Below are 25,092 nucleotides of genomic sequence, written 5' to 3'. Positions count from 1 at the left end.
ATGTAACTTCTTCTTGTTGTTGTTGTTTAGTCGTTTAGTCGTGTCCGACTCTTCGTGATCCCATGGACCAGAGCACGCCAGGCACTCCTGTCTTTCACTGTCTCCTGCAGTTTGGTCAAACTCATGCTGGTAACTTCGAGAACACTGTCCAGCCATCTCGTCCTCTGTCGTCCCCGTCTCCTTGTGTCCTCCATCTTTCCCAACATCAGGGTCTTTTCCAGGGAGTCTTCTCTTCTCATGAGGTGGCCAAAGTCTTGGAGCCTCAGCTTCACAATCTGTCCTTCCAGTGAGCACTCAGGGCTGATTTCCTTCAGAATGGAGAGGTTTGATCTTCTTGCAGTCCATGGGACTCTCAAAAGTCTCCTCCAGCACCAGAATTCAAAAGCATCCATTCTTCGGCGATCAGCCTCCTTTATGGTCCAGCTCTCACTTCCATACATCACTACTGGGAAAATGTAACTAAGATAAAACAAAGGCAGGTAGGTTCGGTGGGTGGGCATTAAAGGAAGGAGGGAAAGACCACATCCAACTGAAAGCCACTTGAGCATCGTAGGTGCTTTAAATCGTGGCGCCCAGAAGAAACAAAGCATGCACTGAAACAGGGGGAAATCTGCAGCCATTGAAAGACAGAGGCAGAGCAGCACTTAGAACACCTCTGAAAGGAGAGATCTCACATCTTCAAGCCACACCTGGGCCTTTTTATGGAGGCCAAAACATCACCTCTCATAATTGCATTGTGTTGCTTCCTCCCTGCCTGGGCTGCCATTTCATCACAATAAACTCTGATCAGGAATACCACATTTTGGAAAACCTAACCTGTTACTCCAAGGAAGGGAAACAATTAGGGCTGGACAGAATATCGACAGAGCATCCAAAACCGGTTTGGAAATCCGTTTCGTGAAATAGGTTTCATAATTTTTTATCATTATGCGTGCGTGTGCTATACAAAAATCACAATGTGGGGGAAACCATGAAGCCAGCCAATGCCCTTACTTAGTTCCATCCTTATTTCAAACATTGTGGTATATCGGTATATTACGATGTCTAGCTGGTGATATATCACAAAGTTGAAAACCAGCTCCCTCATTTTAGACATTGTGGTATATGGATACATCGCAATGTTTAGCTGGTGTTATATCGCGATGTTGAAAACCAGGTATCACCCAGCCCGAGAAAACAATACAGCAATCTTCCCTATGTTGTTGTTTAGTCGTTTAGTCGTGTCCGACTCTTCATGACCCCCTGGACCAGAGCACGCCAGGCACTCCTGTCTTCCACTGCCTCCCGCAGTTTGGTCAAACTCATGCTGGTAGCTTCGAGAACACTGTCCCACCATCTCGTCCTCTGTCGTTCCCTTCTCCTTGTGCCCTCCATCTTTCCCAACATCAGGGTCTTTTCCAGGGAGTCTTCTCTTCTCATGAGGTGGCCAAAGAATTGCAGCCTCAGCTTCACGATCTGTCCTTCCAGTGAACACTCAGGGCTAAGCAATCCACAAAAAACAGTCCCACTTGAACCTCCAGCTCTGGATTACAAAACTAGACGGGAAGGAGTTTGAAGGTGCTGGGTTCTGGGTGGAATTACTTGCTGCTTGGTTTGGGCGGAATTGCTTGTCTCGGGATCACAGACAAATGAAGAGGGAATAAGAGGTGCCCCAAACCTTCCCCTTGGAAGCAGCCAAGCTGAAGCTTCTATCTCTCCTAGCTAGCTGTTGCTGCATCTTCAAGAAGCTTCCCTCCCTCTTAGCTTAAGGTGGGTTTTCTCTGGCAAAGTTTGAATTCGTGCTCTACAGTATTCTGCAGCGGAGAGCACCGAGGGTCAGTTCAGAAGCGCCTCCACAACAAAGGCAAAGATGAATGACAGCTCCATGCCATCCCAGGAGCAGAGACAGCTTTATTATAAGCAGCTGCACTCCATGCGGCCTGCTCTCTCGCACACCTGCCCAAAGCACAAAGTAAGTGCCTCCCCCCCCCCCCACTGAGCAAACACTAAGCATTCGGAGGTTGAGGGATCAGCAAGGGTCAACACAGCCATATTTATAGACAGAGGAGGCACAAGGAGAGAGAGGTCAATGCATCACTGCCAACCAACGGCTGCCGCCGCCGCTGCAGATCCCCTATCCCTGACAAACCGAATTGCTCCTCGTTATTTACCGTCGGGCTTTATTCTCTAGGACACTGTGATCCCCTCTCAGGATTTGTGCCCTTTCATTTTCTAAGCCTCAATAACTCCTGAACTGCAGTTTCATGCGGTTTTGTGATTGTTAACCCAGCATGTGGACGGGGCATGGGCCATAAATGCTCAATGAATCTTCTATGGCAAAACACGGGCTGCAGAAGCATTTTCCCCTTCATTTGCAGTCCACAGACGTACCGCAGGCTCTCTCCACTGAGCAAGGCACAACAGCAGCCAGATTCCGCCCCCCCCCCCCGCCGTCAAGGAGGAACACTGTTTCCTCACCCCTCAAGAGATAATAAAGATTACTTGGGGAGGGGCGACAGCTCCATGCTTTGCATCTTGGCAGTAAGCAAACGAACAAAAAAAAAGGCAGCAAAAAAAGCAGCAACTCAAGTTAATGTAGACCTTCCATTCGACCATCAACAGAATCCTTTGCAGCCTGGAATTATTTTTTTTTGGGGGGGGGGTTGTGAGGAAGAGGAAGCACTTACCTTGTGATTTTTGCCGTGACGGTACATCATCCAGTCCTCCCCATTTGTGCTGACCTCCAGTTTGTACGACCGGACATAGTAGCCGTTCTGGGTTTCCCTGGAGATGGCACCTTGAGTAGCAATGGCTGTCAGGACCGTCAGAAAGCGGAGGTCCACCTGTGGGGGGGGGAAGGAGAGGGGAGGAGGGCAAAGGAAGAACGACAGGAGCTTCGTAAGTTCAGCAGTAATAAGGTCGACCTGCTCTTTGCTTGAAACATTGGCAGATACAACCTTCCTGAAGCAGCGTCTGCAGACACCAAATGAGACAAAACTGCAGATCAAGAGGGTGAGAACGAGGAAGCCGACGACGAAAACTTGCAGTGAGCACATCCTTCGACAGCAGTCGTGAAGACATATGGGTTTGGTTTGAAGGCACATGAGGCCACCACTGTTCTGAAGCAGGTCTGGGACAGGTCAATGCCTGGATCGATGGACATGATTCCATGTACATGGCCTTAGGTGCCAATAAAGGCAGGCTATACAAATGGGCGGCACTGTGGGTTAAACCACAGAGCCTAGGACTTGCCAATCAGAAGCTTGGCGGTTCGAATCCCAAGGATGGAGTGAGCTCCTGTTGTTACATCCCTGCTCCTGCCAACCTAGCAGTTCGAAAGCACGTCAAAGTGCAAGTAGATAAATAGGTACCACTCCAGCAGGAAGGTAAACAGCGTTTCCGTGCGCTGCTCTGCTTCACCAGAAGCGGCTTAGTCATGCTGGCCACATGACCCAGAAGCTGTACACTGGCTCCCTCGGCCTTTAAAGCGAGATGAGCACCGCAACCCCAGAGTTGGTCACGACTGGACCTAATGGTCAGGGGTCCCTTTACCTTATACAAATAGAATTATGAGCCACAATGGATCTCAGGGCCACCAACATCATACAATAGTAGTGTGTTTTGCTAAAGGCATTTTTCAGGACTCGCCATGTTGGGCTGCAGCTGCTTCAAGAAGGCTATGTTTGAAAGTAGACCTGAGGATCGGGTGCTCAGCTGGTATAAATTAGCATGGCGGTATTTCATTTCTAGTAGATCACTGTGACGCAGCTGTAGCTTTTGCCACTGGCCATGTTTAGAGTTGCCTATTCTGTCTAAGCCCTGTTCCAGTATAAGAACTTAATAGGATCAATTTTCAGACCAGCTGAGTTAACATCCCTAGATGTGGCAGCCCGTGAGCCATAGAAGGAAATGTTTTCAGCCTGCCTGGTTTTGTTGCAAGGTTCATAATTGAGGGAGGGAAGCACATTTTGAAAGTGCCCCCCCCCCGCCCACTTCCCGTTGCTTCGTCAGATTGAACGGTAAACATCTCTGGGATGAAATCCTTACTATGTCTCTTAAAAAAATGCCCAGCACAACTGTGTACCAGCCTCAGTTGCAAGCCATGATAAAAATTATGCATTGGAGTGGAAGTAATTTGAGCAAAAACAGGCTGTGTGCCCCTTTACCATTATATCATTAATCATACAGAGTGGGACCGCCCCCCTCCCCGATGCCTTGCTAAGTCTGTTGCAAGCAAATGCCGACAGATTTCAGGAGTGAAAAAGCATTTTTCTGGTTCAGGCAAGGCATGTGCTAGTATTGTGTTGGGGAGGAGCCCCTGACCATAAGCTGAATAAAGAACTTTGGCTTTGATGTTCTTAAAACCCAAATAAAATCAAAGCTCAAACTAGAGAATCTTCACCCAAATTAAGTGAAGCAGTGGAAAAGAGGTCAACATGCATTGTTTCTTTTGGGGGGGGGGGGCATGTCTTTTCACATGTAAAATTAAGTCGTGGTGTCCAATTCGTGCTTTTTGGAGATTTTTAGTGATACAGCAGCTTATCGAGACATGCTGGCTTAATAACTGCGCCATGAAGATTCAGACAGTTGCTCCATTTGCTCCAGTACTTCCCGTGTTGAATGCCCTTTAGCATATCCCACCACCATCCAATCCATATAACTTTTTTGCTGCCATGAACTGGTTCTGTGCAGCCCCTGCTGAAGCCTTCCTTCTGTACGTTCCTGCTGGTTTTCCCAGCTGCTGGTATGCACTGAGATTCCCTGGTAGAATAAATATTGTTCTAGCTGTACTCGCCTAGCACACGCGGGAAAGCCCCGCTCCTTTCGATCTGTCGCGGAGTCGACGGGGCATGTAAGCGGCAGCGTGTTCTCTCCTCTTAGCCCTCTGGAAAGCCCATCAAGGCTCAGGGGCCACTAGGTCAAGCCAAGACTTCTGTAGGAATGTTAATGGCCTAACAGTGCTGCCTTCAGTTCATGAAGGCAAGAGTCACGCCGCCTTTGCCAAACAGCAGCTCAATGCCCTCCTGCTGACTCCCAGCATGCAACAAGGAGATTCTACAAACTTCATGTACTGGGGTCAATTTGACAGCATGGGCATCAGTTTGGTTTAAGGAGAAAGTGTGTGTGTGTTTGTTTGTGTGTGTGTGACCTGAAAATCCAGAGGGCATTGGCAGCTTCCTGCCAAGATAAACCATGTGTCTAAACAAAGACACTTGTTTCCCTCACATCACCCTGCCAAGCCTGCTTCCATGGACACACAGCATGCCAGCCCATGCCAAGCCAAGTTTTTCATAGAGGAGAATGCTAGCTGGGGACTCTCGCTGGCCATGTGTTTGATGACAAAGGCTTGAACATCAGATCTCACCAGTTGCCTGGCAATTCAACTGTTGCTAAGCCGGATATTATGGTTTCGGTACCAGCCTTTCTGAATCGTGCTGCTATCCCTCCTTAGTTACCGAGTACCGCTTATCCTCTGCCGATTGCTCTCTTGGAGCTGGGAATACATACCTGCAGGAATTCCTTGTTGTTATCTACATTAGGAGTCCACCCGTTGTCATCACTATTGAGGCGGCTCTGCTGTGGGGTCCACCTGCCATCTGAGTAAGTAGAGGAGGCTGTGATCTGCTCGTTGGAGATTCGGCCGGTTTCCATCCCCAACGGGCTGTTGCACTGAAAGTCTACAGCAGGTGGAGAGTGGATTAGAAGTGAAACGCGTGCCCCCGCCCCCAAATCTGTGCAGCTCCGCTAAGGGAAACGCCGCTAATGGCCTCGTAACATCCTATCAAATGAAATAAGAATTAAAAAAACATGTGTCTGCAAAAATGAGCACAAAATAGAATTGTCTCCATGCACCTATGAAAAGCTGATGAAATATTAATGTTCAGAAACAGCCAGGGAAGAGCTCACATCTGGGCTCTATCAAATCCCTTCTCATCTGCATCAAAGTGCTGCAACTATGGCAGGTCGGAAACATTCTTGCCTGGCAATTTCCTGCAAAGTGCAAGGAAAACTGGAATTCTTCACTAAAAGCCTGAAGAAAGCCCTCAGTTTTCCAAGTGTGATTAAATATATTGCAGCTGTGCATAGCTAATTTCCAAATCATCTCTATATTTAGGTTGTCCCCCCCCCCCGCAGCATTTACAGTTTTTTTATGCTGTTGTTGTCCTACAACAGGGGTGGGCACCCTGTGGCCCTCCAGATGTGGTTAACTCCCAATGCTCATCAGTCCCAGCCAGCATGGTCAATGGTCAGGGATTGTGATAGGATTTATAGTCCAACAACTTCTGAAGTAGCACAGGCTATGAACCCATGACATAAAAAGAAGATTTTTTTTTTAAAAAAAGAAGATTTTTTAAAAAACGAGATATGATATCACACACTAGAGCAGGGGTCGGCAACGTGTGGCCTATGGGCCAGATCTGGCCCACAAAGACCGTTTTACCGGCCCACGAGCCACCCCTGAACCGAGCTGCCCACTCAGTGAGTCACCTACGCGCTGTGCTAAACCGGTGCAGCATGGCGACTCACCAAGCGGTGCCAGAAATCATGTCTGCACACACGCAGATACCGGAAATCTCTTCTGCACATGCCCAGACGCTGAAAATAGCTTCTGTGCAGGTGCAATTTCCGGCACCGCTGACATGTGCAGACACGATTTCCAGCATCATGCCGGCCTAACCCACAGATGATCTCCGCGGGAGTGATCTGGCCCTGCTGAGCCCTGCACTAGAGGAAGAGACAACTGTTAACATTCTAAGGGTTCAAATTCATGCTTCAAGTGCCTGCCTGCCTTCTTTCTTTCTTTCTTTCTTTCTTTCTTTCTTTCTTTCTTTCTTTCTCCTATGCAGAGCACACCCCAAACTCCAATCTGAAACATTTCTGAACAAATTTATTTCACAAAATTTTGACATTTTAATCTTGGGTTTTGTGTTTCCATAGCAATTTCTAAATCTGCCGTGGAAGCTTGGGTGCTAGCAGTGAGCAAAGATAACAAAACAAATAAGTGAGGTTCCAGATGACCAAATTTTGAGGTCTGCCATGAAATTAAAATGGCAAAACTAAAAATAATTCTGATGGGGAATTCAGGAAAGTTACCCACACGTGGCTACATGTTTGTTTTATTCAGGGTCCCCAGTGCAGAATCTGGAACTAGAGGAATACTGGCGAACACTCGAACAGAACAAGATGCCAACTTACTTTCTGGCACCTCCTGTGGAACTAAGTAATAGCGAGCAGAGAAACCATCCTTGGCCACTGCCAAATCTGTGTGGAACGTGAGTGACAAGATGCCGGTAGTTGAGTGGATATCCGAAGGAGTTTTAGTTCCACAGTACCTGCCAATCAAGGGGCCAACTGCAACAGAAACATAAGAAAAGCACAACTCTCAGTTAGATAAACTTGTCGTCATCTTGCCTATGTCGCTTGGGAAGGTTTGCAGGGGCAGGAATAAGCCATCCGTATTATCAGAGGCTACAAGATGAAAATGAAAACATGCAGGGATGAAAACCTCTCACATGTACACCCTTGTGCAAATTAATTGAAACAAGCAATGAATTTAGTACAGTAGTTTATTGTACAAAACTCCCATATACGTACATTAGTAACGGATATGACCTCCACTATTTTTAAGCAGCATTTGAACACGTTTTGGCATGGAGTCTACTCGTTTCGAACCGTCACTGTTGATTTTCGGATCCCTGTACCACACTTGAATTAGTGCCTGAATGAGCTTCTCCACAGTCGTAAAGTCTACAGCACGGAGGCAACTTCTGCATATAGCCCACAAATTCTCAATGGGATTTACGTTCAGGGAATTCCCTGGCCAATCAAGTATCTGTATTTGCTGCTCTGTCATGAATTTCTTCAACGCTTTCGATGTGTGACAGGGGGCTAGGTCCTGCTGCAGTATCCCAGTACCGTCAGGATGACTCCTTTCCAGCTCTGGAATAACTCTCTTTAGTAGAACCTCAATATATTGTGGCGAAAGCATCATTCCTTCTATTGGCTGTCGGCTTCTGACACCATAATAACAAGCATCCCCAAATCATCATCTTTTGTGGGTGCTTGGCAGACTGATTGATGTGGGATAGAAAACATGTCTTGTTTCAATTAATTTGCACAAGGGTGTCTCCGTACCCCAGATTTGCAACAGCTCTTCTCTGAAAACATAGCAGCCTAAACAGATGCTTAAGTTTAGTGGCTGTTGCGTAAAATGCTGCCTGCAGCAAGTTTTGTGCATAAGTCAGTAAAGGTAAAGGGACCCCTGACCGTTAGGTCCAGCCACGGATGACTTTGGGGTTGTGGCGCTCATCTCACTTTACTGACCGAGGGAGCCAGCGTACAGCTTCCGGGTCATGTGGCCAGCACATGGAAACACCATTTACCTTCCTGCCAGAGTGGTACCTAGTTATCTACTTGCACTTTGACATGCTTTCAAACTGCTAGGTTGGCAGGAGCTGGAACCAAACAACGGGAGCTCACCCCGTCGCGGGGATTCGAACCACCAACCTTCTGATTGGCAAGCCCTAGGCTCTGTGGTTTAGTCCACCATAAATTTTACCAGCCCATCTACCTACAATCTGGTTTTTGGGCCATGAATGATTATGGCTGCAGTGCTCCACTCACTGACCTGGGAGTATGTCCAATTGAACTCAATGGTGCTTACTTCTGAGCAGACATGTCTGGGATTATGCAATAAAGAAATCACACATAGAGAGCTCTCCTGCCTGGTCCCCTGGTGGAGGTTCTTATTCAACGCAAGTAATCATACATGTTCATGCCATTGGAAAGCCTAACCTTCAGCTATTTTCACTTTTAGTGCATACGTTGTTTCGCTAGCAGGAAAAACGGTGACTGATCGATTGATGGATAACATTTCTCGGCAACTTTTTCATAAAAATCGTGCTCAAGGTGTCGTACAAAACTTTTCTGTATGCAATCAATGTAGAAAATAGTCTATTCTATACTTTCTGGCTAAGGGAGTCTCAGAGTACTTCCGAGAACTCTCAAATATGCCAACTTCTGAACTTGATGGTCTGATTATATGAATCAGGTTGTTTGAAGGCCTCAATGTATTTTTAACATCACCTGAAGTTACACTAAACCAGTAAGGGTGCAATGCCGGCACAGGAAATAGAAAGGAACTCTATCACTGTTCAATTTAAGCTCTGGTCCTTGCTAAGGACAAGGCAACAACATGTGAGATTGGATGGAGCCGTAAAGTGTTAGCAATTTATGACCTTTATGGAATTCCGCAGACTCAAAATTGATGCTGTTAGTGTGACAGTAGCCAGACACGGAAGAGAGCATTGGCGATACATCACTTTAATCCTTACCTTGAGGAATACCGTCCCAGATGTCCAGCCAATCATACTTGCAATCTCCCTCCCCGACTTGCAAGGGGTCGTGCTCCAGGTCAAAGGTTAGAAACTGAAGGATGATCTCCATCTTTGGCTTGGCCATGATAGTGAAAGCACAGTCCAAATTGTGAGGATACTTATCGGGGAAACCCGGGGATTCAATAGTACCGTTCGAAGTGGTGAAATTTCTGGAACAATCTTCAGAGCCTATAGCGAGAAACAAGGGGACATTAACATACTGCATCAACATTAACAGTAGCCAAGCTGAGAGGCGTAATTCATAATTGTGTGTGTGGTTTTTTTTTTTTTAAAAAAAGCACTTAAATCCCTCATGCAGAAAATTGCTACAGCCTTGCAAAAGTATTAATTATTAATATTACTGTCCCCGTTTTATTTTCCATCAGAGTGGCAATTAGCAAAGCAGCCTTACTGAGGTGACACCTGAAATCCTGCGTCTTAAGCACTATGAAAATGGAAAATAAATAGTCGCAGCTTGCACAGTGGCTTAGCTTTAAACGTTTTTTGGGGGGTAGGAATGAGGGATTTGGTCAAGAGGACAAACAGAACCGCCTTTCTCACTTGTCCATGCTAACCGCCAGAAATGCAAGTTATTTGCATCCTTATGGAACGCTTTCAGACTGCCAGCAGCGCAGACAATATTACCACTTATTTAGCGGTGAACCCAACACTGCCCTCCATTGTGCCCCAGCCGGCTAAGTGCCTTCTATTTCTTGCTGACCCAAGGTGCCTTGGGGGAGAAAGGGGTTGCATTCTGTTCAGGCTATGACTGCATAGAAACTATAGCTCTGTAGGGACCAGACAATTAACAATTGAATTCTCCAGCCCACGGGTCACTGAGAGGGGAGGGGAGGGGTTGGAACAAGGAATTTTACAAGACCCCGAGGTTCTACTGCTTTAACAGAGGATTAACTTTCACAACTGTTCCGTCTTTTGTTTTATTACACAGACGTCGCTCAGAAAAACGCACAACTCCAACTGTGAGCAATTCCTAACACACTGCTAACAACCACCACAACAGAGCTGCATGGGTGTGCGTTTGTGTTATATTTTAGAAGAGAGAGAGAGAGAGAGAGAGAGAGAGAGAGAGAGAGAGAAAAGATTCGGCCCCTTTAAGGAAGATGAAAGATGGACAATGGCAATGTTAAACTAATGGCTATGTAAATTAATTTAATCAGATGACTTCCAAAATGAGTGGGTCTTAATTGGATTGCCTGGCAATGTAGACTCTAGTTGACCAGCTTAGATATAGGCATCTGAAAACAAATCGCCAAATTTGCTAACACAACAGACCATACGTAATAGGTTTCTTCCCATTCTCCTTTCATTTCAAAACCATTACTAAAGGGCACAGAACAGAAGACCCTGCGTGACCTGTATATACTTTAAATATGTAATTCAGAGATAAAGTGCTTTGATATTTAAATAACATTTTGTATTCCTAAGAGGAGGAGTTGTTGTTTTGATTTCTTTATGTGTTCCATTTAACATTTGTTAAAAAAACCTGAAGCATTTTTGTTAGGGATTGTAGGGAAAGATCTGCCAAAAAAGCTGGAAAACATCTTCATGTATATGACAACGGCAGCGAGAATTCTGGTAGCACAAGGATGGAAGACTGAAGAAACCCCAACTAAAGAATCATGGCAAGAAAAATTGATGGGACTGTGCAGAACTGGCAAAACTGACATACAAGCTACGGGACAAGGATAACTGTGACTTTAAAGATGAATGGGAACCCTTTACCAAGTACGTATTTGAAGACGCAACAAAGCGAACTGGACTCCTTGGCTGGTTTTGAATAAACATTCACAAACTTTTTATTGATAATAATCAGCTAAATAGTTTGAGGATTTGTACAACTGTGTAACATGCAGAAAACAGCATTTTTAGAGAAATCAAAGACTGGAACTGAGGGAAGTCGGGGGGTGGGGGTGGGTTCTGTGGGGGGAGGGAGGGGGAGGGAGGAAAAATGGGGGGGGAATAAGGATGATATGTTTCTGGATAATATGTTTTGTTTTAATTTTGAATAAAAAGTTATTTTAAAAAAAGATTTCTTTATGTGTGTGTGTATAGCTATAGATATTGGATTCCACAGTGTAAAGTAACCTTTCTCAAAGTTGGGTCCCCAGATGTTGTTGGACTACAGTTCCCATCATCCAGCGAGCACGCAAGCAGGCAACTTGGGGGCAGCTCGTGGGCCGGTCAAGCAACCTCCGGGGGCCCTTCCGGCCCATGGGCCTTAGGTTGCTGCCCCCAGCTCTACATTTGTTGTTTGTTGTTGTTTAGTCGTTTAGTCGTGTCCAACTCTTCGTGATCCCATGGACCAGAGCACGCCAGGCACTCCTGTCTTCCACTGCCTCCCGCAGTTTGGTCAAATTCATGCTGGTAGCTTCGAGAACACCGTCCAACCATCTTGTCCTCTGTCGTCCCCTTCTCCTTGTGCCCTCCATCTTTCCCAACATCAGGGTCTTTTCCAGGGAGTCTTCTCTTCTCATGAGGTGACCAAAGTACTGGAGTCTCAGCTTCAGGATTTGTCCTTCCAGTGAGCACTCAGGGCTGATTTCCTTAAGAATGGATACGTTTGATCTTCTTGCAGTCCATGGGACTCTCAAGAGTCTCCTCCAGCACCAGAATTCAAAAGCATCAATTCTTCGGCGATCAGCCTTCTTTATGGTCCAGCTCTCACTTCCATACATCACTACTGGGAAAACCATAGCTTTAACTCTACGGACCTTTGTTGGCAAGGTGATGTCTCTGCTCTTTAAGATGCTGTCTAGGTTTGTCATTGCTTTTCTCCCAAGAAGCAGGCGTCTTTTAATTTCGTGGCTGCTGTCACCATCTGCAGTGATCATGGAGCCCAAGAAAGTAAATTCTCTCACTGCCTCCATTTCTTCCCCTTCTATTTGCCAGGAGGTGATGGGACCAGTGGCCATGATCTTCATTTTTTTGATGTTGAGCTTCAAACCATATACATAGCTCCATCCATATTTCAGACACTGTGATATGTCAGTATATCGTTATGTTTAGCTGGTGAAACCCAGCTCCATCATTATTTCAGACATAAAAGCACATTGGACATAATCTTAGGTGAGAGGAAGGTAGCAGAACAATTCTTGGAAAATGAGACTCGGCAAAGACTTCCTTCCTGATCAACTGCAGAACATCCTTGGCAAATGTAACAAAGGAGTCCAAAAGTAATTGGAGGAGACCAAAGCACATTATGAAGCCACATGACTCAGTTCTATTGCTAAAGCTAACTAGGGCTGGACCCGTATAACATGAAACAATGAGGATATAAGCCACTAACAGTAAGGTTAAAGTGTAATAAATAAGCTGCTGGAAAGGTTGTTCCGGGGGTTTCTCGCACCTACAGAATTGAAATGGATATTATTATTATTTTAATTTATTACCTGACCTTTCACCCTGAGGTCCCAGGGCAGGTTAGAACAATTTGAAATACAACATTAAAAATGCTAGCCTGCCAGCTTCTCTTTGTGGTTGGTTCACATTTGTTTTCCTCAATATACAATTAGCTACACATGTATCTGCAAACGCTGGGAAGCAATATTTGTGTTAGGGCTGGAACCCAGTTGAATAAATCTTGGTTGATTAGTCATAGGGGTTTTTAATTAAGTATTGATTAAAACTGCATAAATTTGCATATAAATAAAACAAACAGTTTGAAACAAACACTCTATTTTTAGACGATGGCAGGCATACATGACAAAGGCGCCATCTTTGATGAGGCTCCCCCATGCATATGACAGAAAGTGGAATACTTGCTACAAGAAGGGGCATGTTTCACCTTACAGTTTTTTACAAATACTTTGAAAGTAATGTAATTTTACATGAAACTCTGGTGCCTGAAGATTCGAGAACACTTTTGTTTAACTGACCGAAAGCAGTTTTGAGCAGTTAAACTAATCAGCTAATTAGCCAAAGAGTGCAATCCCAACTAGTGTAAAATAAAGACAGCTTTCAACAGTTCCACAATCACAATAGCACTTCTTCCTAGCCACACAACCATTTCCCGCAATTCCTGCAAATTGGAATTGCGGTGGAGGAATCCGCTAAGAGCTCAGCCCATGCTAACATTTCCCCCAGCGAGCTGCATTCCTGAGGAGGAGGCACAGCTGATACAGGAGAAGCCAAGTATAAAGCAGTCCTGCAGAACAAAAATTCTCAAACTCCGGCACAGCGAGTTTCTCCATGTCACGAAAGATATTGTTCAAGCCTCCCCAAATCGAACCAGAAGTCCAGACATGCTGGTTTTATTAAACTCATGCACTAGCACTCAAGTCGGTGCACAGGGACAAGAAATAAACAACATGGACAGCAGTCCACAAACAGGAAAACAAATACAAATGAAACTTGCCAGCTGAACTGGAGATGGAACAATAAATATGCATTTTGTGCCCCCCCCCCAATAAGGATATTAAAGAGGAAGGAACCGCAGATCTAGGGAGGTGAGTTCATTTTGCAGCCTTGGGACAAGTGGTATAAAATCCCAGCCCCTTTCCACAATCATCTTCCCTTTGCATACAGCAGGGTCCCATGACTTCTTAGCTAAGTGCCAACTACTCAAATTGAACCCAGAAGCATCCCGAAGGCCAGTGCACCTGTAACAATACTAGTTGAATATGCATGTGCTGACTCACATCTTCAAGGAAATGCACGGCAGCAATTTACAGTAGTTGAACCTTCTGAATTGCATTTATGGGAAAATCTATTTACAGCACTTAAAACAGTGCTGAAGCCTGAACTTCATGGATTAGAGTTGGAAGGGAAACTCAAGTTCAAACAAGACCAGGAAGGCCCAAGTTCAAATCTTCACTCATCTGTCAAGTTCAACGGGTGGCAATGGGATTGCCTCTCTATCTCATTGCTGTCATGAGAATGAATGGGGAAAACCATCACGTATGCTACTGAGCTTGTTGGATTAACGTCAAAGTGCAAGTAGATAAATAGGTACCGCTCCGGCAGGAAGGTAAATGGCGTTTCCGTGCACTGCTCTGGTTCGCCAGAAGCGGCTTATTCATGCTGGCCAAATGACCCGGAAGCTGTATGCCAGAACCCTCGGCCAATAAAGCGAGATGAGCGCCACAACCCCAGACTCGGTCACGACTGGACCTAATGGTCAGGGGTCCCTTTACCTTTTTTTATGCATGGACCACACAGTGGAATCTCTTGCGTGCCTCTGAATTTATGCTTCCACCATTTATTAAGGTTTCTGAGTAAGATTAGGAAGCTTGTTTGCCCCCCTTATCTCTCTCTCTCTCTCTCTCTCTCTCTCACACACACACACACACACACACACACAGTGTGTGTGAGAGAGTTTCTTCATATTCTACTTGTGACATAAACCTCCCATACAAGATGCTAGGAATGGAATGTCTGGCAACCCAGAGCCCTCACTATCCTTTTTTCAAGACCCAGCCATGCCTCTCTCCCTGAGCACTTAAAAACATCCTCTTACCCACGCTCGCAGGCACAACACACGACTATTTTTAATTCTCAAAAAGTCTCATCCCCACACCCACCCATCTGACAAATATTTAGACAGAGCCAATTTAAAAAGGCCTCTGATTAGCTTTTCACTTTCTCCAAGAATAGTTTTGTATTAGAAAGGCATGATGAATAGTTCCTCTTATACGGAGCTCAAGAGGCGCCCGTCTTGCTCCCTTGATGGCACTGACAACAGCAGCCCATTTCAGCCAGCGTTACAACCAGTTGCAAAACCCTTGGCTTCTTGGAAAGAGAAAACACAAGGCTATTGATCTGTGCTTGAATCACATATTCACAGGAGAGCGGGGTGGGGGAGAGACCTCACTGCAGATCTAAGAGAGGACCACTTTTGCTTAGCCTTGACTTTAACAAGCTTTTTAATATATGCCACTGAGAAAAGATATACTGTTTGTACTTCTAGACCATACGGGATAATTTAATGAAGAAGCTGGCTTTCCATGCCATGGTAAAAAATAAAAACACATCGTTAATACCACACGTTGCTAAAATATTTTACATCCTTGGAAATGTTGTGGAAACAGATAAGGGAAGGGATGTATACAGAAGAGGGAAACTTAAAACAGACTGTGCTGATATGGCCTATATGGCTAGTTTAAGGACTCTCAAACTTTGTCTCTGTGAATCTACAAAGGATCAAAGTACCCCATTCTGTACATGTTTGTTCACCGCTTGGATATTTCATGACTGAGCGGTTTATAAATTTTCGCATAAAATAAATGAATAAAAGTCATACTCCCTTTCTGTGTTTACATTAGCAGCTCACTGGGCTGAGTGAAAAGTAAAGAATGACTCATGCTTTCCAGGATATTATAAAGTAGATTATATATTTAAATAAAGCTACCTTAGTCTGTTACATGTTTTAGGGCTTTTCCAGGAAAGCAAATCATTCTGGACAAAAACGTGGTGGGGGAGGAACATTTTGGTCCCCCCCCCATTAAAACCACAGCTTGTTCCATCAGGATATTCAAGTAAATGTAGAAAAGTTAAAGGACCCCTGGATGGTTAAGTCCAGTCAAAGGCGACTAGGGGGTTGCGACGCTCATCTCACTTTCAGGCCGAGGGAGCAGGCGTTTGTCCACAGACAGCTTTTCCGGGTCATGTGGCCAGAAGGACTAAACTGCTTCTGATGCAACTGGATACCATGACGGAAACCAGAGCACATGGACATGCTGTTTACCTTCCCGCTGCAGCGGTACCTATTTATCTACTTGCACTGGTGTGCTTTCGAACTGCTAGGTTGGCAGAAGCTGGGACTGAGCAACGGGAGCTCACCCCGTCACAGGGATTCGAACCGCCGACCTTCTGATCAGCAAGCCCAAGAGGCTCAGTGGTTTGCACAGCAGTGTACATAGGGTTCCACTGTAGCCACCCACCCAGGCGCTGACCAGAACTGGATCTGCTAAGCTTCAGCAAAGCTGCTTTATCATATGCCCTCAGACCATGCCCTAGAAGCTGTTCCATTGGGCACCAGTTCTGTCAATCAACATACAACGAGGAGAAGATAACTTGGCTCAATCAAGGCACACGTAACAACTTGGTTGAGGGGCATCAAGAAGTTTGGTGTTTTCCTGCATAGCTGTCAACTTACAGATTTGAAAATAAGGGACCAGCAGCCTTGAAAATAAGGGACCAGCAGCCTCACCTGTTCCAGGCACTCCAGTCTTCCTGTCCTTCTGCAGTCTGGTCAAACTCATGCTGGGTAGCTTCGAGAATACTGTCCAACCAACTTTGTAACCAGAGGTTCAACTGAATAGAATCTGAATCACATGCACCACAAGGCCTATGTAGCCTCAACTTAAGATGGCTCCCCGGCCTGGCTTTGCACTGCAAAGTTGCAGCAGCACATGCAACAAAATGGCGTCCAGCATTCAAAAACCCCCTCAGCTTGCATTAACTAGCCACACACAAGGCATGCAAGCTCCACCCCAGTCGTTCTTAGACTTCTTATTGGGTGAGCAACGCAGCCAAGCAACACAGTTGGAGCCTCCCTCCTCCCTGGCCGGCAGGGAGGGAGGGAGAGGAGCTGCTTCCTTTGAAATTTAAGGGACATCATTTAAGGGACATTTAAGGGACATCCATCAATAAGGGACAGCAGCGGGACATGGCGCTGGAATAAGGGACTGTCCCTTCAAATAAGGGACACTTGACAGCTATGGTTTTCCTGAACAGTTAGGTACTGACCTGTCTTGTAGATCTCATAGCGTAGAGAGAAGCCGGCACCTTGGCGTGCATAGTCTGAGGTGAATTTAATATAGAGAGAAGGGCCTGATGATGTGATGGTAGGTGGAGCGATGTTCCCACAGTGCTTGCCCAGAAGGTCAGCTGATTCACTGTCTCCATCCCGAATCTCAATAAAATCGTATCTGTCAGTGGGGGGAGAAAATAAAGCAAGAAACAATTAAGAGAAAAATCTACCATGAAAATATAGTTCTATTTTACAGATGGCTTATACTTTGAACATGTTGATTTATCTCATCTGTCATGCCAGTCACAGCTCTATAAAAGGTTTCTTTAGACGTATTTCTTTACACATTAAACAAAAAGCATTGTATTCTAATTAATAAGTTATCACGCTTTTTCACATCTGACCTCCTGCGATCAGTATATGCTGATCAGAATTCACTTCGTTTATTCCAAATAGCTTGAAAGCAAAAAAAATTGAGAAATCTGCACTTCTACTCACTGTATTCAAAACATTTCATTATCTGAATGTTTTAGATGCCCAATGAGCTATTGTGATGAATAAAGTTTTATAGCCATCATAATCTGTAAAACATACAGAGCCAAAGAGATCTCTCCTTCTTCCTATAGTTCATAAATCTTTGGGCCTTGCTATTTACTTATCTATAAAAATCGCTCCCCACCCCTTCTTTATAATCCAAGCTGCTCGTCTCTGCCGAATCTTGGCATGCAACATTCATAATCCGCCACAGAAGCTTGTTGTTCATTAAAAATAAAATTTTAAAAATCACATTTTCAAGCACTGTGGCTGTAAAGGCATGTTCAGAATTTGCTGCAGGAAACTAGTGAGCTCATTTTTGAGCCTCAATTTGAGCAGAGCAGTTTATAGTTTAGAGAGCAACCCCAAACTCCTATTCTGCCAATGCTCTGGAAAGAGTTTTGATGGGGAGGAGGCACCCTCTGCCCAGCCCTGCCAGCCCCACTGGTGAGGATCACCAAGCTACCACTGGCGACATCCCAGGAGTTATAATTATTCAGTAAAATGCCGACCCTTCACCTGCAAGTGGCGGCGTAGCGTGGGTTGTCAGCACCCGGGGCAAGGCAAGTAATTTGCGCCCCTAACCCCTAACCTGCCGCCGCTGCCAGCTTTTTCTTGCTGCTGCCTGGGCTGGGGTATTTACGGTAAGGTAGCCACGGCGGCGGCGGCGGGTCCGTGTCAGGTGATCTGAGGCGAGTTGACGCTGGCGCTGCCGCCCAAACGACGCCGCTTGCCCGGAGGAGGAGGAGGGCAGAGAGGCAAGGAAAATGCAACATGGCCCAGCAGCTGCAGCTGCAGCAGCAGCAGCGGTGGCGGGGCTGTGAGGAGGGGCTGCCTGGCATGCCCTCCGCGGCCCTCATGCGCAGGGACCGCGGCGAGCGCTGAGAGCCGCTGCCTGCCAGACGCCTTCAGCCCGGACGCATGCACAGCTCGTCGGTTCCGCGAGACATGGGGCTCTGCTACAGCCTGCACCCGAGGATCTTCGGCGACTCCGGAGGCGGCGAGCGCACCCCCCCTCCAGATGTTGCGCCCGGTGCGGCCGGCCCCCCCTGCACCCCCCACGTTACGCCACTGTCTGCAAGTGCCAAGGCAGGTTATAACAATTAATCCCAATCTAATGGTGGCCAGTGAAAACTCCCCAAATGAGGGTGGGGTTTTGGGGTTGGCGGTGTGGTCTAAACCACTGAGCCTAGGGCTTGCCGATCGGGAGGTCGTCGGTTCAAATCCCCACTACCAGGTGAGCTCCTGCTGCTCTGTCCCAACCTAGCAGTTCAAAAGCACGTCAAAGTGCAAGTAGATAAATAGGTACCGCTCTGGCGGGAAGGTAAAGGGCGTTTCCGTGCACTGCTCTAGTTTGCCAGTAGTGGCTTAGTCATGCTGGCCACATGACCCGGAAAAACTGTCTGCGGACAAATGCCAGCTCCCTCAGCCAGTAAAGCGAGATGAGAGCCATAACCCGAAAGTCGTTCGCGACTGGACTTAACTGTCAGAGGTCCTTTACCTTTTTAAGAGAAGACAGTATCTGCTGAATCCTGAGCCAGCGCTGCTGCCATCATGTGACATCAGCAAGCCTAATATGAGCCTCTTCAATGCCTGGGACCTGGCACAGAGGAGGGGGAAATTTTTCTCTGTCCTCCCCTAAGCTTCCGTCCTGGCCGGGATGAGCAGAGATCTCCTTCCTCCTCTTCATGAAGATCTCGCTTTCCTTGTCGTGCCTTTGTTCTCTGCCTCCAAGCACACAACTGATCTTTCCTGGGCCACGTTCAACTGCTCATCGTATTGTCACTCACTGTGTTCTCGCATAAATTTCTCAAGGAAGCCCATGGTGGGGTTCTGGATTTGAAGAGTGTTGCCATATGCTTCTTACAGATAAGTTATCATATCCCAGCAGCTAAGCAAACCCCAAGTTCCTTGTGTTAACCAGAATGTGCAAAATTACTCATATACACTTGTATTTTGTGTGTGTCCTTAACAGGTATTGTACAGTTACAGATAGGTAGCCGTGTTGGTCTGCCATGGTCAAAACAAAATAAAAAAATTCCTTCCAGTAGCACCTTAAAGACCAACTGAGTTAGTTCTAGGTATGAGCTTTCGTGTGCATGCACACTTCTTCAGATACACGCCTTCCAGTAGCACCTTAAAGACCAACTGAGTTAGTTCTAGGTATGAGCTTTCGTGTGCATGCACACTTCTTCAGATACACCCTTCCAGTAGCACCTTAAAGACCAACTGAGTTAGTTCTAGGTATGAGCTTTCGTGTGCATGCACACTTCTTCAGATACACTGAAGAAGTGTGTATCTGAAGAAGTGTGCATGCACACGAAAGCTCATACCTAGAACTAACTCAGTTGGTCTTTAAGGTGCTACTGGAAGGAATTTTTTTATTAGGTATTGTACAGACACTAACGTATCAATATAATTATTTGAGAGAAAGGTCTATGTAAAAACTTATGGTGCAATCCAATCCCGGGGGGGGGGGGGTCACTAAGCTGCATTAAGAAGCTAATACAGTGGCACCTCGGGTTAAGTACTTAATTCGTTCCGGAGGTCCGTTCTTAACCTGAAACTATTCTTAACCTGAAGCACCACTTTAGTTAATGGGGCCTCCTCCTGCTGTTGCTGCACCGCCGCTGCACAATTTCTGTTCTCATCGTGAAGCCAAGTTCTTAACCCGAGGTAATATTTCTGCGTTACCGGAGTCTGTAACCTGAAGCGTATGTAACCTGAGGTACCACTGTAACAGCAATATAAGCTTAACCAGGTCTTTTGTGCATCTGAAGAAGTGTGCATGCACACGAAAGCTCATACCTAGAACTAACTTAGTTGGTCTTTAAGGTGCTACTGGAAGGAATTTTTTTATTTTGTTTTGACTATGGCAGACCAACACGGCTACCTATCTGTAACCAGGTCTTTTAAAGTCTTTCTTTACACTTCCAGAGACAGCAATACAACAAGTGAAATGCAGGTGAACAAATTACCTAACCAACCATTTTGGCAGGTGTTGATTAGAAAATACTGAGATAACAGAAAGCAACTAGCAGATAAAGCACAAGGTGAAAAAGCCTATAGGACTGGTTAGCTATATCAAGGTTGATATGAGAGTGGGTGTAACTCATATTTTCAACCTCTCGCTTAATATTTCTGCAAAACTATAGGCAACAATTCAATCATGGAGCAAAGGTTATTGAGCAAGCTGTGTAGGCAACAATAATTACAAAGTTCATTTTAAACTAAGCAAAGCGCTAGTGAGAAGGCTTCTGGGATCACAATCAATCAATTTTCCTCTACTATCCATGACAAGAGGATAAAAGAGGATATTCTCCTCAAAATAAAGGAGTAGACTGTGGATTTTCATGTCTGCAGACACAACCAGTTTGCTGGCATATTTTTTCCAGTTCATCTGAATACCATGAAGTCTAGTGGACTCTCTGACATAAACTTCTCCAATTTGTACTAACATGAATACATACTGTAAGCACTTTTGCACTCACAATAACATCATTTGCAGGAGAAGGCCAGTCTCCCTTCCTGTATTTATTTGCATTGTGTTGACCTGTTTAAAACAGCATGTTACCAATCTGCTCCTCGAAGGGGCAGAGGAGGAAAGAAAAGTGATACACTGCCAGGATTCTGGCTTTGTCACAAGATCCTCTATCTGCAAATCAAGAGTTGAAAGAAAAAATAGCTTGCTGGACAAGAAACAAATCTCATGTGACTCATTCCTTTTCCTGCAAGACACACAATGCCAAACAACCACTCTAGACAAACTTGCAGGGACTCAATGTGCTACCAGAAAGCCTGCCCGACGGAGTAGTCCTCATTTCAGTCCTTTCTGGGAGTTAATCAGGCTTCACTCCAGAAACAAATGCCTGAGGCAAATATACTCTCTGTCTATAGGTTAAATCCACACACTCCGCTAAGAGATTTATCTTCTGAAATTGCTGGCTTGGTCAATAGCAGGAAGTATCCCCACCCAGGACTTGGGATCTGAGCCTGTAGAGACAGAATAGGTCACCCTTTGGAGTTGCAAGCATCTCCCAGCATTAGAAACAGCTCTCTTCCTCCCTCCCAACCCACCAGCCAGGATAGGGGCCTAAAAGGTATGTCCCTGAAGGGTGAAGAAGGGCAGTCTGCTCTACGTTACAAGGGATGGCCCTCAGTTGAGTGGCACACTTAAGATGGGAAGCTACCAGAAAGAAGAAGAAGAAGAGTTTGGATTTGATATCCCGCTTTATCACTACCCTAAGGAGTCTCAAAGCAACTAACATTCTCCTTTCCCTTCCTCCCCCACAACAAACACTCTGTGAGGTGAGTGGGGCTGTGAGACTTCAGAGAAGTGTGACTAGCCCAAGGTCAACCAGCAGCTGCATGTGGAGGAGCGGGGAAGCGAACCCGGTTCACCAGATTACGAGTCTACCGCTCTTAACCACTACACCATGCTGGCTCTCTAGAAAGGATGGGAGACAGCAGGACAACACTTTGGGGCAGACGTCCAGATACCCCAACGGTAGAATGAGCACCAAATGCAGCAGAGCTGGCTTGCAAGATTTGGAAGTTACCAGAGTAATGCACATAACAATGGGGGAAAGTCCCACCCTGACCTTACTAAGACCCTTAAGTCCAGAATCTAAAATGACCTAACTGCTCCAATTCTGCAACACTAGTAGTTAAGTTCAGGAAGTGTGCATTACCTGCCATCAAGAGTCAACATGAAGCTGCTCCTGAACATGGAATTTTTCTACTCTGTAAGGATGCCCTGCTGCTAAATCACAGGCCTCATTCAGGCAGGCAACCTTGCTTTAGTTTGGGGACTGGGCAATTGATGGCCTCGGAGGAATCTCTGGAATCCTAAGGATCCTTCTTGAAAATGAGAAATAGCGATAAGCGAGCCAATTCATTTTGCAAACAGGTTTGGTGTGGTGGTGCAGGCAAGAGGGAAGACAACGTACAGCCTTGGCTGTCCAGAAATCATAGAGGAGAGTGTGCTGAGACTTAAGTACCTTTTTTAAGGAAGTACTAAATTTCCTGCCATACAATCTGGAAGTGCTCATTAGGGACAATCAGACACTGGTCTCAGAGTAAAGGAACAAAATGCACTAGCTACTTAGATCTAAAGTACAGCATGTGGAAGGAACACGCCCCCCCCCAAGCTAATGCAGACTTGAAACTGCTGCCAATCTATAATCAAGAATCCTCTCCAAAATAAGGAGGAGAGTCATCCCTTATCTGGTTTCTCTATGGAATGGTGATAGCTGCTGCTCTGCAAGCGCTGAGTGTGGTGGGGGGGGGGGGTCCTCATGATGACATGAGGTGATGATATATGTATCCTCACATCAGCACTAGGAACCTAAAACCAAACCTCACAACTGCTGTATCCATGCAGCAGCTCCCACGATAGGACCAGTGCTTTTTCCACTTTAAAATGTTTAGGGGTACTCTCGTTTTCCTACTCCTATTGAAATGTTGTTGTTGTTGTTTAATCATTTAGTTGTGTCTGACTCTTCGTGACCCCCTCGACCAGAGCACGCCAGGCACGCCTGTCTTTCACTGCCTCCCGCAGTTTGGTCAAACTCATGCTGGTAGCTTCGAGAACACTATCCAACCATCTCGTCCTCTGTCGTCCCCTTCTCCTTGTGCCCTCCATCTTTCCCAACATCAGGGTCTTTTCCAGGGAGTCTTCTCTTCTCATGAGGTGGCCAAAGTATTGGCGCCTCAGCTTCACAATCTGTCCTTCCAGTGAGCACTCCGGGCTGATTTCCTTAAGAATGAAGAGGTTTGATCTTCTTGCAGTCCATGGGACTCTCAAGAGTCTCCTCCAGCACCATAATTCAAAAGCATCAATTCTTCGGCGATCAGCCTTCTTGATGGTCCAGCTTTCACTTCCATACATCACTACTGGGAAAACCATGGCTTTAACTATACGAACCTTTGTCGGGAAGGTGGTGTCTCTGCTTTTTAAGATGCTGTCTAGGTTTGTCATTGCTTTTCTCCCAAGAAGCAGGCGTCTTTTAATTTCATGACTGCTGTTGCCATCTGCAGTGATCATGGAGCCCAAGGAAGTAAAATCTCTCACTGCCTCCATTTCTTCCCCTTCTATTTGCCAGGAGGTGATGGGACCAGTGGTCCCATCACTGAATAGGACTATTAGCCTGCAACCCTATGCCCACTTACCAGGACGTAACCCCAGTGAACTCCACAGTAGACACATGGTTTGTCATTTATTGTGTGTTTTTGTTAGGTACTACGTTTAAAAAAAAAAAAAGGCCTTCAGATACTGGGTGAGTTTTGGGAATGTGAAGTTGTTGTTTTTGGTGGTGATGCTATTAGCACTGGTAAGACAAAGCCATCTGCTTGATCTTCCGACTATTTTGATTATTTGTATGTGCTTTCCATATTTGTCAACAAACCTCAAAACCAGCAGAAGGCATGATTTAGACTCCCCACCCCCCATTCTAATTCAAACATTAAGATTTTGAAAATCTGCTGATTGACAGTTTACACGCAGAAGGAAAGCCAGATTTTATCATCGATTTGCTACATGGCTAGATTATACACTGACTCCATCCTCACATCCCTCCTACTGCAGAGCAGCCGATTCTCAACAACAAACAGTTGCACAGGGATATGGAAATTAATATGCAGAAGGGTCCCAAAAACTAGTATTCATACCACAGCTCAGCCCAGCAACACACAAAGTACAGTGCTCCCTCAGGTTACATACGCTTCAGGTTACATATGCTTCAAGTTACATACTCCGCTAACCCAGAAATAGGGCTTCAGGTTAAGAACTTTGCTTCAGGATGAGAACAGAAATCGTGCTCCGGCGGTGCAGTGGCAGCAGAGGGCCCCATTAGCTAAAGTGGTGCTTCAGGTTAAGGACAGTTTCAGGTTAAGAACAGACCTCCAGAACGAATTAAGTTCTTAACCCGAGGAACCACTGTATTCAACAACAATAACAGCAGTCGAGATTTGGGGAGCAATCAATAAAACACAGGGCCTCCAAACCAACTACAGTCATAGGTAAGGTACAGGGACCCCTGACCATTAGGTCCAGTCGTGACCGACTATGGGGTTGCGGTGCTCATCTCGCTTTATTGGCCGAGGGAGCCGGCGTACAGCTTCCGGGTCATGTGGCCAGCATGACTAAGCCGTTTCTGGTGAACCAGAGCAGTGCACGGAAACGCTGTTTACCTTCCCGCCGGAGCGGTACCTATTCATCTACTTGCACTTTGACGTGCTTTCAAACTGCTAGGTTTGCAGGAGCAGGGACCGAGCAACGGGAGCTCACCCCGTGGCGGGGATTTGAACTGCCGACCTTCTGATCGGCAAGTCCTAGGCTCTGTGGTTTAACCCACAGCACCACCGGGATAAATACACTTCAGGTTGAGCGCTTTCGGGTTGCGCTCCTGGCAACCAGGAAGTAACGGGAGTGCGTTACTTCCAGGTTTCGCCGCTCATGCATGCGCAGACGGTCAAAATGACATCATGCGT

The 25,092-nt window shown here is 46.0% G+C and overlaps 1 protein-coding gene across 2 annotated transcripts in view; it reads right to left on the bottom strand.

Annotated features, from left to right (window-relative positions):
• The window catches only part of NRP2 (neuropilin 2), a 231,925-nt gene that overhangs the window by 124,124 nt on the left and 82,709 nt on the right, over window positions 1-25,092 (bottom strand). For both annotated transcript variants that reach the window (XM_081867265.1, XM_081867264.1), the window contains exons 3-7: window positions 17,064-17,245; window positions 9,315-9,545; window positions 7,177-7,332; window positions 5,488-5,657; window positions 2,667-2,822 (exon numbers count right to left, since the gene is read on the bottom strand). In XM_081867265.1, coding sequence (XP_081723391.1) covers window positions 2,667-2,822; window positions 5,488-5,657; window positions 7,177-7,332; window positions 9,315-9,545; window positions 17,064-17,245 — 895 coding nt within the window. The remainder of the gene's footprint in view (window positions 1-2,666; window positions 2,823-5,487; window positions 5,658-7,176; window positions 7,333-9,314; window positions 9,546-17,063; window positions 17,246-25,092) is intronic.

This window comes from Podarcis erhardii, assembly GCF_964252035.2.
Source record: "Podarcis erhardii genome assembly, chromosome: 1".
Lineage (NCBI taxonomy): Eukaryota > Metazoa > Chordata > Lepidosauria > Squamata > Lacertidae > Podarcis > Podarcis erhardii.
The sequence above is the reverse complement of the archived record's forward strand: the minus strand, read 5'-3'. Positions and strand labels throughout refer to the sequence as shown.